The 16,283-nt window shown below is 43.0% G+C and overlaps 1 protein-coding gene across 3 annotated transcripts in view; it reads right to left on the reverse strand.

Annotated features, from left to right (window-relative positions):
- Nucleotides 1-16,283, reverse strand: part of LOC111155700 (ERG, ETS transcription factor) — a 171,771-nt gene that overhangs the window by 88,146 nt on the left and 67,342 nt on the right. Inside the window, exon 1 of one of the 3 annotated variants that reach the window (XM_022516013.1) lies at nucleotides 13,988-14,098. The exons of the other annotated variants lie outside the window; for them this stretch is intronic. Coding sequence (XP_022371721.1) covers nucleotides 13,988-14,005 — 18 coding nt within the window. The 5' untranslated portion in view covers nucleotides 14,006-14,098. Of the gene's footprint in view, nucleotides 1-13,987; nucleotides 14,099-16,283 lie in introns of those variants that run through there. 3 annotated transcript variants of the gene reach the window in all.

Here is a 16,283-nt window from a genome sequence, read left to right on the forward strand (position 1 = left end):
CTGGGATCAAGCCCCGCATTGGGCTCTCTGCTTAGCAGGGAGCCTGCTTCCTCCTCTCTCTTTCTGCCTGCCTCTCTGCCTACTTGTGATCTCTGTCTGTCAAATAAATAATAAAATTGTAAAAAAAGAAAAAAGAAAAAAAAAGAATTCCTTTCAATTATCCTAAGAACAATTAGGAATGTAAAGATCTGAAGTATAATTGGGTTGAGAAACACTGGACCCTCCATGATCAATCTAAATTTCCTCTAACTTTTGGACTCCTAAATAAAAGTTGTGGGTTTTTGTTGTTGTTGTTGTTGTTGTTGTTTGGTTGGTTTTTGTTTGTTTATTTGTTTGTGTTTTCTTGGACTCCTTAAAAACTAGATTGCAGTTTAAAACTGCATTGCGGAGGAACCAAGTCAGATTTCTTTTATTCACATATTGCTGCTGAAGACATGTTCCACTTAGGGAATGATTTCTATACCGATTTGGTCATGTGTTCATGTGTTCGTTCATTCAGCAAACATTTACGGAGAACCACATCACATGCCAGGCACTGTGCTAGGCTCAGGACAAGTGATGAACCAACTTTGTAAATCATTACATTGAAAAACAGTTCAGAGAAAAAAAAATCTTACCAACAAAACAGAATGCCTTAGGTTTTATGAAAGATCACATTTTCTTTGGCTTACATAGAATGCCTTAACCAGCAAAGCTCACTAAGTTAAATCATATGTTTGGTAAACTTAAAATTTCAGTAGGAAATCCAGTTTTATTATCTGGCTTAGATAAGCTGGTTGTTAACTGCTATTAAAGTTCATCTTTATTATAAAGCAGATTGTCCTACAATCGAATACAAAGAACTTAATTATTTGTGAAGATGTCCCACTACATCATACCCATGGCAGATGTCATTTACATAATAATTATCAAATGCAGATTTCATTTACATACTAATTACCATAGAGTAAAGGCCACCTGATTCACCAGTGATAATGGAAGCCCTCGGCGTGAACCAGTACATCGGATACCAGCATATGTTTTAAGTTGCAGCTTCCCTGAAATTTCAAAGGAGTGGCTACAGTCACAAAAAAAGAGAAACAAACAGTGCCCACCATAGTGCATTAAACAGTACTCTGCATTTCTGTAGAGTTGTGAATTTCTGCATCATGGACTATAACAGCTGAACACGGGCATGACCCAAGGCAAACCTTGGACATATGAACACTGGTAGGTATTGCCACTTGGCAAAAGTGAAAGCATTGCTTAGTTTTGCCCCAACCCAACAGGTGTCATGGAACAGAACATAGGCTCCCAGAGCTGTATTTCTGCTTCTAGTTTTCAGTGGACAGCATCTCCCACATGGCCTGGCGGAGAGATACGCACTTGTTGGGTGCACCCTCACAAACGTTCCAATCACAGATTCTGGACAGCCCATGATCATCCCCCCTTCCCTAACATGGGCAGGTTCTTTAGGACACACATGCTTATGTCTAACATTAGGCATTCACAGGTGACATGGGGGCATTCAAGACATTGGTTCCAAGATATCATAATAATTCTGTCTTCTGATTGAAAAGCACAACTTTCCTCATAACTCCTGGGGGCATCTAACACAATGCTGTGCAGATAATAAGAAGCCAATAATTGCTCAGTGAATTAAATGAATGAATTCTGCACAGCATGTGAACAAAGTGCCACTGTACTAATTACTGCTCTCGGTCATACAGTTATCACCCAGATGTCTTAGTAGACATCTAAAGAAGGTCTGCTGCTCACTAGGCAAGTTCATCAGGAACAAAAGATGACGTGATGCCAGCCATGTAACGTAAGACACAGAATCCTGACTTCTAACCATCAGTGTTTGGAGAGTTTCTGGTCTTTAAGGAAATTCCACAGAGCCTTAATCATGGCCATTACTTGGCAATATGAGAATTCGATAGATGCTTCCTCTCCTCCTCTAAAGAATGTACCGGCTGTAGTGTCTGGCTCAAACCAGCACTTGACTTCCACTCTAGGGCCCCTCCAGAGACCAATGGTCACTCCCCATTTCAGGGATGCATTCATTCACTCACAGAAAAGGCAAGACAGGTGACAGTGAACACCTCACCGTCCTCCACCTTGGTTTTTCTATGGAGCCTCAAAATTGTTGGTTTTCTAGGCTCATGAAAATGCAGCTGAGTTCAGCGGCTAAAATTGTAAGTCCCATGTTGCTTGAACCATTGAATGGACCCCCAGCGGGGACTCTATAATGGTGTGTCCACTATCCTCAAACAAAGAGCCTGAGAAAGAAGCAAATGATATATACGGAATGATCCTCATCTCTTTGGATGAAATAGGTCAATGTCTCTTAGACAAATATCTAAAACATTGGAGGATACCTTTCAAAGGTCAAACACTGAAATAAACATAGTCCAGGATGGATTACTTCCGAAAAAGCAATGAAGGTAAAAGAGTAAATTAAATACCAGGAACAAGACTAGGGTGAGTCACCAAAGAGTTGCCAACAGTGAACACTGTTTGCTCATGAAGGCATATGCGCCAGTGCGTGAATAACCAGGATGCAGGCCCTATTCTCGTTCCTCATTTTGCTCTACAGATGAGTAGACGAGGCACGGGAAAGTGAAGTCACCTTACCAGGATGTGGGGGAGCTAGGACCTGCCCCAGGCAGGCTGGTTCTGCTTCACAGGACAGAATATGGGGCCTTAACCTCTAAAGGGGATCACAAGAAATTCAGCCCTTACTCCTCTTTTCTTCTCCATCCTGGAAAAAGGGAAGTGAGTAGAAAAGAACTCTTAAAATGAGTTTAATTTCTCAAATGTTATTATTCTTTCTAAAGAATATGTCTTTGTGCATGACATAAAAAGACCAAAAAAAAAAAAAAAAAATCCAAAAAGTGCCAAGTCTTCCTAGGCCCTTCATGGTATAGTATCAATTATTTTCATTTCCTTTTCTAAATACTTTTTTTCTAAACCCTACAATAATTGTTTCTGGAATGGGGGAAAAGGACAAAGGTTTTATTATTGCTGCTGTTGTTTGAACAATATGCCATTCAAGGGATATATGGAATATGTATCCACTCCCGACTGAAGAAAATAAGACACAACAAAGCCAACCATGAAGCCCAGTCGAGCGGTGGGGATTTTCAGGGAGGAGGCCATTAGGGGTGTTTCTCTATCCTGCATCAAAGTCAAGTCTATCTGCTGTTACAGCCTCGCACCAGCACCCCAGAACCAGGATTCCAAGGGCACTCAAACCAACGTAGACTCAGGAGATCAGAGAGGTCAGTTTGCAACAAAACAGAGGTAGCAGAAGGTAGCCTCTGGAAGGAAGCATGTTGGGCGACGCCTCTGGGAGTTTGGGCAAAACCTAACAAACCTGCACAATCAAGGTCCAAGGGAGGAAAGCAGTCTTCACTCCCACAGGAGGATCCTAAGATTTTAGCGTCTTCCAAAAACACAGGCAAAAGTACATCAACAAATGAGAATACCTCTTTGGGCAATTCCATGTCAATGTAACCTAAAGCTGTGTCCTGAGTGACTGCAGATAAAATCATCAGGATATACTCATGCCTTAGCCTCTTCAAGAGACAGGACTACCTCTAACCATGTCTGGCAGCTTCTCAGGGTCAAGTACAATCCGCCTCCCCACAGGCAGCCTTCAACACCTGTGGACTAGGTACGGGGAAAGGAGCCCTACCAGACACTGTGCTCTTGACTTTGCAAAGCAAGGCTCCCAGGCGCCTTCTGATCATCAAAGGAGGTGCTCTGCCATGATGTGACCCAGCAACTAAAGGCAGCTGGGTTTTCTGATTATTTTCAGGACCCGTAGGAGATGCGGGCGGAGGCAGAGGTTTCCGTGTTTGGAGTAGGTAAACATGAGTCTTTGGAGTTTTGCCAGTGCTTGACTTGAGTGGTTTTCAGGTGCTGTTTATTTTGTTTAGTTTATTGTGAAGTGTTACTGTTTGTTGACTTGGTATATTATTTTCACTTACAAAAGGGCCAGTCCGTAAGGACACATCCTGTAGATGGATAATTGATGATGCCCCATTGTTCAGTGTTTGTGTTGTGGTTTTATGTGCTTTGGTTCAAAGGACCCAAACAATGCATTCATTGGAACTTAATAGCCAGTGTAAAATCAGCACAGAGAACAATCTGTATACTGAGATTTTTGTACCCAAATCCAGAGATTTCTGCTTGCCTGGAGAAAGCAAAATCTAACATGACCTTCACTCTAAATAACCCCGGGGGGAGCGGGGGGGACCTGCACTTGAATCTCCAAGAGGCTTATTTTCTACCAATGACAAAGGCAGACTCATGCATCAATCACAGTGATTCACAGGAGACTGAGGGGCGTCCAGGACACCCCTCTTACTCACAGACACGACTGTCTGGTTACACTATGCCAACAACAGCAAGCAGACAAGAGCAAGGATGGCAACGAGGGACTGAAGCCATGACCTTAGAGACGCTGGATTTTCCACTGCTCTGAGATAGAGGAACCTGCCAGAAGATCTGTAGCAACAGGTCTATTCCCCTTGGAGAGGAGATAGTGAATGGCGGGCCACACATGCGCGGGGGAAGTTTCCAGTGGGAGCCCTTCCTGCCGCGGTGCGCCTCTGACTGGCCTGGCTATCTGCGTAGGAAGTGAGCGCAGGAAGTATCTGTCTACAAACCCTTTATCCTCAAGGCAATTGCTGCAGCAGCATTTTACTGTTTACCAAAGCAGTAAACATGGGATCTAAAAAAAGATGTTTTCCATCTCCAAAGAACAAGCCTTCACCAAAATATATGTGTGCCTATTTCATAAGCAGCCTCTTATCAAAACTCTTTGCGGTACAATTGTGCTTCCCATATAAGTGAGTCAATGGGAACGGCTTTTTAAGGAGGACAGAAGGTACAAACGGTGTTTTTCCTCACAGGGATGCTTCTCTGGGGAAGTAAATTTTATTCCTCCTCTAAAGCTTAACACAGGCTCACTGGAGCTTATGGTCTCTGGTTCAAAGGTAAAGTCAACAAGACTATCCGTATGGACGCTCACGGGTGGGATGGATAATTCCCAAGTCAGATAATTCATAAAGTCATGCGTATTTGACCTTGGACAATATTACTTCACATGGGATTCTACATGCACTTCTAATTCTAAAAGTTCACATACAGTGAAGTAAAAGATAGAACTCAAATGTCAATGTGCGCCTAGGGGTTTTGACAACATTTACCAGGCAAAGAGGAACCTCCTGACCAGTCTTCCCAGTACGTCTTTATCCCAGACTGAAGGCCTGCGAGCCTGACCATCCCCAGATCCCTGGGAGGAGAGAGGTCCTAGAGAATCTGGGAGACCCAGTGTGATGTGAAAGGAGGCAGGTCCTAGAGGAACCTCTGAGCACCCTCGAGGGTCAGAAGGGTCCTTCCTCTTCGTGGCTGTTGTCCCTTATGGTTTTGAGCCCTCCACTGGATTGTGAGCTATGGCAAAGAGGGAGAAAGAGGAGGGAAGGAACACCAAGGTGAGAAGTAGAGAGGAGCAGGGAGTGACCAAGCACCGAGAGTCTTCTCCAGGAGTGGCTATGAACAGGGTCTTCTCCGGGAGTGGCTATGAACGGAACTCGGCCGCCAGTCACCCTCAGGGCAAATAAAGCCCTGAGTAGCAGAGAACTCACTGTCTTGTAAGAGTTTTTACTTCATAATAAAGGAAAAAAAACATGTTAAAGGAAAAATGGCTACTTGAAAAAAAAAAAAAAAACCCTCTATTCACAAACTGTTGCAGAAATTGAGAAGAGGGGGGAAAAAAAGCTTTTGTGGATTTTCTGATTCTAGTCCTAGGAGAAAAATTTATTTGACTTGAGTGAATAGTAAAATTAGCTAACGCTTATTAAGTACTTCATATGCACTCAGAAACTTTCAGTTGATCTCTCCCTGGGAGGTAGGGACTATTGTTATTCCCCTTTCACAGATGGAAAAACCCAGATATTGTGAGGTTAAGTACCTGTCAAGGGTGAAAAGCAGGAAGACCTTTTCCATCACTCCCCACCCTCCAACCCCAGGAGGTGCGAAAACCCTGCAGAGGTGAATTTACCTGCCAGCTCCCATATCATCAAGCTCCTGCCACCTTGTCCCAGGCCAGCCCCCTTCCCCCCTCTCTTCCCTTCCCCTGCAAGCCAGATAAGACCAATCCTTCCCCCACAGAGGCTATTTTAAGGACGCTGTGAAGACATGGAGGGTATCAGTGTCCCCCTGGGTGTGAGATAAACACAGGCTGTGCTTGTGCTACGTCACCTCCAGCTTCCGTGGCCCTTTGGAACACCAGGGAATGCCCACATTCAACACGGGTCCAAGGAGCGCTTGGCCATATTAAACCACACATGCTTTTTTTTTTTTTTTTCCTTTTTTAACTTGGAGCAACGTCTTGGGAAATCTGCCTCAAATTGAGACACAAACTAATTGTGTTGACAAATTCTGAAGTGTTGTTTCAACAGTTTCCTCTTTCTCAAAGGTGAGCATCCCATGCCTATGGTTAAGTCGCAAGGTACCACTCAGTACAGGGCCCAGTGGGACCCAAAGGGGATGGGATGCTCCACTTGCCACCAGCCCTGGAGGAACGTGCTTGTGAGGGTGTGGGGAGTTTTCTCTTCAGGACAGGCTCTGTGTCCAGGGGAGAAAAACAAAACAAACAAACAAACAAAATCAATCTGCTCTTCTGTAATTTTATAAGGGGAAGACCAGCTGTTCAATCACCAAGGTGGGATGATTTAAAGGTGGCTCTGTGAAATGCAAGAGTGCGGCTTCTTTGCCTGATATGTTATAAACTTGCTTGACTACGTTCTCCAGGACGTGACATGCGTTGTCTTGAACAGAAGCATGGGAAGTAGCAGCCCTGATGTCCGTGTTATGACTGGATTATGATGTGGCTTTAAAAATAAATAATTCTGCTTGCCCTTGGCATTTCTTTTCTACACGTCTCAACACGTATCTGTACACAACAGAAGGTTACCGTTCTTCCCAGCATTGAATCCCACGAGCGCGCCGCTGAAAGACTCGTAAGGCCTGATGGAAAACGGGGCTGCGTTTCGTGACTGAAGGCATGAGCAAGGAAGTGGATACTTGGGTTGAGGAAATTTAAATCAGCAGCTGATTTGGAATCTGGAACCACTGCCCCTTGGATATTGCCAAATATGGGAAAGAATTCGTGTCACTGAGCAAATACAGATGGGTGCTGGAGTTTTAGCTCTCCCATTTTCTGGCAGTTTATCATGATTAGTCACCAAAAGTAGAATAATGGTTGCCTATGGAGTTTTTCACACAGGAGTAGCAGCAAAATTAGCCAGTTATAATAATTGCCATTATTCAGTTACTTAATGTATCACTATACCTTTTGATACATCATTTTTTTCTAATCAGCCTATTTAATATTTGAGGCGAGGGCAAAGAGCAGGACAAAGAGATCATAGAATGATAAATTGAGGGGAGACAAATGGATTTGTGTTACCTAAGCAAGTTCCTCAGCCTCTCTAATCCTCTATCCTCCTGTGCACAAAAAGCAACAGTATCTAGGGGGCATGCGTATCATTCGAGATAGTGTGAGTGCCTAACCCAGAGCTTGGCCTTTATGTAGTTACGAGGATAATGTTAATTTGGATTAGGAACTCAAGATATAACGGCTACCTCTTAAAAATGTTTCTCTAAACTCTTTCAAACATCCATTTAATTCCATATAATTGATTTTTATTTAACTAGGAGAAGTACCTCTATAAAGAAATACAACTTCTATTTAAAATCTACAATAATGATTAATTACTCTGATAGCTTAAATTTCTCTTTATGAGTTCAAAGGATTTTAATTTTAAAAAGATTAACAAAAAAAATTTAAATTTTAACATATATCCACGGAACCCCTATCCTTTGCCGGTTGCTGTTGAGAACACAAAAGAGGAGGATAGACCATCCGTAAGGACGAGTTCAAGGCTCGCATAGGTCTGTATATGAGAAGTATTCACAGTATATCCACACTCGCAAACACAAGGAGAGCTGGGAGTATGTGCTGACAAGAGACAATGAAGCGTGAGAGAACGGACAGAATGAAGAATGATCTTAGACTTAGAAAACATGCCTCAGCCAAGTTCAATAAGAGGAATGTGTGGGAAATAAGTTGGATCAAACAGAACGAAAGCATGAATAAGAAATAGATCCGGAGGTCACGGTGGCCACTGGTTGAAATAGGTTCACGAAAAAAAAAAAAAAAAAGGGAATGAAAGACTATAAATAAGAAAACACAAATAAAAGTGAGATGCCGGTTTTGCTTGTCAGAATGGCGAAGATTTAGAGGGTAAAATGTGCACAGTTGTCTTGAGTGCACGCAACTGACCTCCTTCGTGGCTCGAGGTGGGAACGGGTATAATCCTTCCGAAGAGTCAAGTGGCAATTTTTTTTTAATTGGCAAATACTTCAATTTGCCGGTTAAAAATATGACTTTAAAAATATGTATGCCAGGGCACCTGGGTGGCTCAGTGGGTTAAAGCCTCTGCCTTTGGCTCAGGTCATGGTCCCAGGATCCTGGGATCAAGTCCTACATTGAGCTCCCTGCTCAGGAGGAAGCCTGCTTCCCCACCTCTCTCTGCCTGCCTCTCTGCCTGCTTGTGATCTCTGTCTGTCAAATAAATAAATTAAATCTTTAAAAAAAAATATGTATGTCCATTGACCAAACAATGTCTTTTGTAAGCACTAATAGTAACAAAATGAATTTAAAAAAGAGATAGAGAATATATTGCAATGCGAGTACTGAAAAATCGAAAGCAATATTATTTGCTGTAACAGGATATTCAGGATATTGGTTACATAATGATAATACTTATTTTAGATGGAATATAATGAAGCCTAAAAATTCTGCTTATGGAAAATGTCTAGTGACATGCGGAAATTCATCTAAAACAACATTAATTGAGAAAAACTGGATGGATAGTCAGGTGGATAAAAAGACAGAAACATACAGTAGGAAGACACACACCAAATGTTCATAATTTTCCCTGGCTGCTTGGGATCGAGAGCAACTCATATCGACTTTGTAGTGATTTTTTTTTCATTTTCTCTATGATGAAGATGTTTTATTACTACAATGTGTGCAAAACAACAAGATGTATTTTTCAAAATTAACGAGAAAGCAGAACAGTGGCGATATTCCAAGATTCCTATTCTTGCCCTAATCAGGAGCAAGACAGACCGCAGGCCACCTGCCCGCCTTCAACAAAGCAGCAGCCTCTGCCCTCCCAGCAGAGCTAAATCACTCTTCTGACTCGTCGCACCCCCAGCATGCTTTACTTGTCTGTGTGTTTGGTACCTGCCTTGCTGTACCCTAACCCAAGGACCCCCATAAACTCCTCCTCCTCCTGTAGCTTGGTGCCTCCCAGACACAGGTGTGACCTGCTCTCAGTGGGAGACCATGGTACTGACTCGCAGAAGTGCCCCTGTTCTTTTTGAAAAGCACTGGAAGAGAGACTCTGTGTCTCGGGGCTTCAAAACCGAAGCAGGACAAGGAAAGGCTTGGAGGAAGGAAGGGCAAGGAAAGGACAAGGAAAATCCACTGGGATGGTCCAATGGCATCTGCCATGTCTGGAAAACATACCAGAGGCTCTACAGACTTCACCTCCTACCCACACAAAACAGAATAGCCATTAGAATCCCATTTCACAGGGGAGGAAACTGAGGTCAGACAGGTGAAGTCCCACAGGGTCACATGACTAGCCATGCTCAAAATGCAGGTATGTCTAGCCGCCACCGGGTGTAAGGACTGAAGACTCAGCGGCCATGCTACAGAATCCCCAGGGCAGAGACGAGCTGACCTCCACCCTGTTGGGACAAAAGGAGTGAGGTGGGTCCTGGGGCATGTGAGGTGTTTCCTAGCCCCAAAGAGAAGCCACCAAACAGAAGGGCCTGGAGACTGCCTCTGTCACTCTTCTCGGAAGAGCTTAGACCTCAGAGAAACTCCTAATCCGGGCTTTCCCACAGCCTCCTGTATAGCAAGTCTCTTCTGAATCAGCCATTAAATCAGTAGATCTGCCAAGTTATTGGGATGTCACGGTGGAGTTTTCTGCTTTGGGTCAATACTTCTAGAGGGAATCTTACTCTGAAGTTCTAAACACAGAAATAATATTTTCCTGAAGGAGTCGACAATGGTTGTTTTATTTATTTTATTTTTAGGTATGCTTTTCAAGAGACCTAAATAAGCATAAGTATGTGTGTGTGTTTTTTTTTTAATAAAGGACTATTTTTCAAAATAATGATAATAATAATGAGATAATCACTTAAAGAAAATGTAGATAATTCAGAAATGATTCAGGCTTTCAGAATATTCTCTGAGTGGAGTACAATCCTGCATAAGAATGTTTAATGGGAAAAGAATCCAAAAATTTCACTGTTCCCTGTTCTCCCTTCTGTGGTCACTGAGTCAGGGCCCTGAGTGGACAGGTGCACACATACTCAGGGAGCTAGGGAGACACGTGTTGCATCCAGTGGGGGGAAAACGGTATCGGGGAACTGCCCACAAAAGCAAGCAGCAAGCCTTTAAGGTAATAGCCTGGACTTCCATTCTCAGGCAAGGGCAGAGATCAGGGCCTGCTCTGGGGACATGACATTTACATAGCAGGACAGCAGCATTTTATATCTGACATTCCTTCCACTGCCACTGAGCACCCCTACACCCATCCCCGCCAAAGTTACGAGGGTTGAAACAATTCTTATTCCACATAAGCAAACGGGCTGATCAAAATCTCGTGCCTAGAGCTATTCAACTCATTAATCACATCCACCAAAACCCTAGGAGATGAACTTTCTTTCGTATAACGCTGAGCTTTTTACTAACTTTTCCTTCACACATGACGGCAAATATTCAGAGTGCTTGCTATGTACAAAGCATGAAACATATAACATAAGCAATACGTTTTTAAATTAACACCATGTTTCAATCATCATCAAACCCTCCAACCTCTGTTAAATCAAAGTAGCTTCTTTAAACAACTAATTGAAACAGTAATGGTGTGCTCCCTCATCCAGCCTTGTAACTTTCCACATCCTGTCTGTTTCCTAAGATGCTTCCCACTGGTTCTGCTCTCTCTTTCTCCTTCTATGTCAGATCTCCCTGATAACGGAAAATCCCCACATTCCCATTTTAAAGACTAAGGATCTTGAAACTCTAGGATCAGGAGTTGTAACATGGGATTCACGGGCCACCAGAGGAGTCCAAGAGTTGAATTGTACTTGGACAGAATTCCCTTGCTTTATCATTATAAGTATTACATTATATGCATTTAAAAGCATTTATCCCGAGATGGGATCACGGGCTTCATTAGACTGGCCAAGTGATCCAGGGCATAATGAAAGGGTCAGGGAACTGTCTGGGAGATTGGATTAAAAGTCCTAACCGAAGCATAACGAAGGTCCCTAGACTAATAACCAGCTCCTTGGAGCCTGGAAGCAACACGGTGCTGTTCCGTGCAGAAGGAGGGAGACGGAGTGTTAAGCACTCCTCAGTATTGTCAGATGATGGAAAAAGCAAAAAGCAGATGGAAATAACAAAACTGATACATGAATTACCTATGGGGACATCACCCTTGATTCTTACGTGTTTTTATGAGAACTCATAATCTGATCTTAAAATCCATGGACTCTTAGAGATTAATGGGCACTCCCAGATAAGGCCCCCAAATTCCTTTACTTCTTCCAATGGAAACTTTCTGTCCCCAGTTCCAAACACCAAGAGAAAATGATGATAAGAGTCACTAAGATGGGATAAAAACACCCAACTTCCATAGTGCCTTACGATGTTTTATAAATATTAATGCAAAAAAAAAAAAAAAGCCCACTCCAATGGGGAGTACCAAATTCAGTGCCTCGGATGCTTAATCAACTAATTAATTTATTTACTGAAACAACAGCAACAACAGAGTGCATTTGAGACTAGAAATTGCCTGTATGACAGACTATTTCCTAATTCTAACGGACAGCCGTAATTCTCCTTAGGCTAATTTGAGCTTTGCACTCACATAATTAAAACTGCAGTCAACAGACTTGGGCCCTCTTTTTCCACTCTATAAACAAGTCTGTAAAATCATCTCATTACTTTACCCAGGAAGCCCAACAGAGCATGTCTTAAAGGAAGTTACCTATAAAGAGGGGCTATTTTACTTGACCAGAGGATTAAAAAGAATCCACTTGAAGTCATTTTTAAAGTTCACCTGAGATACATACGTAATACACATAACCAGAGTCATCAAATGTTAAGGCAAGCATAGTATCCTGGACAAGTATCAACTATGACCCAAAATTTATTCGAGAATCACAAAACACTCTAGCTTTAAAATAACTTCATATCTTCAGAAACGTATGCTTCAAATGAAACAGTATTACACATTCATATGTTTCACAAACCAGACCCCACAGGCCAAAGGATGGGCTGTTACTTTAGTGTCCTTCGATACACTGATTTTTTTTTTTTAGAAACACACAATTGTACTCAAGCTATTCAAAATTCACAAAGAATATTTGATTTAATTGTTACGAAATATGGATGCAATTAGGAGTGAAAACAGGAATAAAAAGGGTAGCATTTTGCACTATAAAATCAAATAATTTCTGCTCATCAAGTTGAAAGAGAGGCACGTCAACCTCCAATTTTAAAATTCTTTTCCTGGGATAGTTACATGTCAGCGGACTCCAATCCTTGAAGCCCACAGAAAAAACAACCTCTGTAAGGTTAGTCTTTGATACATGATTGTTTCATGTATATTACTGAACATTCCATGAAAAATAAAACCCACCTTGAGAAGTAAAAATTGAGCAAAACTTCTAAGACACAGTTCATGTGGTGGGCATTTATCATACCCTCTAACACAAACATTTCAGATGTCAAACCAAGGAGGGTTTTTGAAAATGCTTTGGCCCAATTCTGGGCCAAACTTCCATATACATGAGCTTTCAAATTAACCAAGACCTTGATGAAAATCCAACCAAATACCTCCCACCTACATATGCAGAAAAACGAAAGACACACAACTACCAGAGCTTGCTTTCTTTTCCTTTCAGTTATGTGTTCGCTGCTGATTTTTCTCATTTCTACAAATGTCACCAAGGAAAGGTGGCCTTGAAAATATTTCAACAGCCCACACTTCCCAGACGCCATTCCACAGCCTTTTACTAACTATCCGACCGGCTTGGCTTACAGGAATTCGGCCATGTTTAGGCTCCCAGGTATATGGATTCATCTCCCCATTAATTTCTCTATGCTATCTACTAAAGACATTTGCAAGAAAAACACATCAGAACCCACACCCCAGAGCGGTCAACCACCGCTCTCCTATTCCCACAAACCAACCAAGACGGGCAAGAACGTATACTCACAGTGCACAGAGGAGTAGTATTTTATTAAAGATAAACATGTCACCCAACACACCGAGTTACCACCATTTGAGTTATGAGACCACTCCACTCTCAGCATGTAGGATCCGAAAACCAAGTCAACACTGGCGTGTCCCATGACCAGCCGCCACTTGCCAGGTATCTCTTCATTTCCACCGGGGCTGGCCGGCACCCCTGAGGCTAAGGAGTCATTCAAGAGCATCCAGAAGTTCAACATTTACCAGCCCATCTTTTTCTCCGACCCTACCCTCCAACCTCTCCGAGTCCATTGCCTTCCAGCAGATCACACATCCGCGCACCGCTAGGGATAGTTAAAGAATACAAAAATTCAGACGCGCTCCAAAAAGCCTTTGCAAAAGTCATCCACGGCCCTCAACAGTGAATTTAGAAACCCCAATTTTTTTCTGAGTTTGAAGTTTTTAAGCCTTGCGGATGGTTGGAGTAGGAAAAAGGAAATTTACTAGGCAGTGCAGAGGAAATCTTGTTGTCCTCTATTGTGGTAGTGGGGGTGTTGCCCAATCCTGACTTATCTGCCTTGATAAAGGAAACCAAAGAAAAGAGTAACAAGCACAAGATTTTGTCAAACGAAAAGGAACCCTTTCCTTACCTTAATAGTGCTGGCCATAATGCAATCACGTTTATTGATCGTTAATAAATGTTAATAATAATTATTGCTTCTCTCTGACCAGAAAGTAGTTTTGATGAGGTTGTTTAGAGCGGATGAGATTGTGCTAAGTCTGGGAAATGAAGTCAGCCAATGGCAGGAAGAGGTTTCTATTGGTCCTGGCGGCCCAGCCCGAAGAAACAGGATATTTGGGAGTGGAGAGATAAGGGACCCTGAAAACAATGTTGTTTTTCTTGATGATATGCAGCCAGGAGATTTTTTTTTTTTAATTAAAAAAAAAAAAAAAGGCATCAATTGCCTGGGACAAGGACTGCCGCAGCAGGTGTGACTTGGTGTGCCGCCGCCGTGTGACACGCTGCCCCGGGCAGGATGCAGATGTGGCGGGACTCCGCATGGCTTCACACAGCCTGTGAGCACCTCAGAATGAGGTGCGGAGGGCCCTCTACAGCCAGGTGCCAGGCCTTCGGGGCCCCCAGCGCCTTGGACCTGCCCCAGGACTGGGACACAGGACTTGAGCCCCTCCTCCCCACACACTCCATGTCCCTTTCTCCCAAAAGGAAACTCTGCGGGTAGAACTTATTTCTCATTAATGGAATAATACATTCACTTGCGGACTTTTAACGGCCTCCTTTTATTCAACATCTCACGTGAGTCTTCCAGAAGAGTTTCATTTTCTCTTTCCAAACACAGGAGATTTTTATTTGTTTCACAAGAAACCTGCTGAAAACAGCAAGACTCGAGAACCGACAAGGTAAGCGAGTCAAGTGAAGGGAGATATAGCCCCATCAAATCCTCACGTTTAAATATGGATTTAAAATCCAAAGAACTAAAAATAAATAGATAAATAAGTAAAACCCAAATAACTAAAATTATACGACCAATGGTCATACATAAGGTCGTTTATAAGGTGAGCGAGCTGGTTCCACTCTGAGAAAAGTCAGTGCCACAGACCAAGACCCCGAGAGAGGGCCTGGCTCTGCACAGATGCCCCGTGAAGACCTCATTAAGTGTTTGAAAATCCGAGCTGCAAGTTCAGGGCCATACGTCTGTTTTCCACTCAAGGAAATACGGCTAATGGAGGCCTGAACATTCCTTAGAGGACTTCAGGCCTTTAATTACTCATTTTCAGGAAATTACTTGTTCTCTGGAAGAAACAACATTTTGCTTTGAATCTCGCTACACGTAAGTGGGACCGGGGAAGAGGTGTGGTCCCCAGAGGGGACCCCGCAGAACAGGAGAGACCAAAGCCTGAGTCATTGAGCAACACTCGGGTCCAGGGGTTGGACGGGCCGGAGAACGGATTTCACTCAGACTTCAGGCCGGCATCTGTCTGAGTCCTGCAAATGAGCCTGGGTTCCCGCACCTTCCATGGTCCCCTGACTCACCCCCTTGTGTTAGGATAGAAGGAAGAGGAGGAGAAGGGAGACAGAGACAAACCAAGAAACAAAGGAAGACAACAAAGGGGAAAGAGAAAATAAAAGAAATCCTGTTCTGGGTCAAAATCAGAACCTTCAAGTTCTCAGCATCTACACTTGGAGGGGGGTTGATTTCCCCTCTTTTCATCTCTGAACAATGAATGAGATGGCAGGCTGATTAAAATTTTGTTTCCCTGAACATTTCAAAGTACTGAGTTGTTTTATCTGGGCAGGGTCCACAAGGATTCAGGAGTGCTGAGAAAAACGCACTCGGCTCCACCGGGATTCCTTGCTTCTGCTGTCCCGAGGAGCACCGGCTTTCAAGGTTCACCGCAGTACCCCAGTGAGCAGTGCTCCTGTGGCTTCCCCAAGGAACAGCCTGAACCAGGATGACCACTTTGCTAACAAAAGAGCCCAGGACAAAGTGTTGCCTGCTCCGACCTCCCCCTAGTTTCCTGGGTCCTGGCCCACCCCCCTCCCACCCCATCTACCCTCAGAGATCTCATTCCTCACGGAGCTTTTAATTCCTTGGTTACTGTTTACTTCAGCTCTGTAAACAGTGAAATCTCTTAACTCTTTATGCAGAAATAAATTCCCAATGTACAGAAACAAGATAACACAAAGGACTCTTAGTATCCTTCACCCAGTGACTCCCACTGCTGGTAATTCACATGATTGGCTTTGCTTCCTCTCTCTCTTTTTCTCTCTAATATTTATATGTATAATGCCTATATGTGTATACTCATATATACCCTTTGGTCTCTAATTAATAAAGATATTGTTTTAGCAGACTAATTTCTTTGCTTGGATACTTAGAAACAGAAAACCAGATGCTACTATTTGATCTATTTCCTGATAATTCT

The sequence above is a fragment of the Enhydra lutris genome, unplaced genomic scaffold, assembly GCF_002288905.1.
Source record: "Enhydra lutris kenyoni isolate GAN:26980312 unplaced genomic scaffold, ASM228890v2 scaffoldscaffold43, whole genome shotgun sequence".
Lineage (NCBI taxonomy): Eukaryota > Metazoa > Chordata > Mammalia > Carnivora > Mustelidae > Enhydra > Enhydra lutris.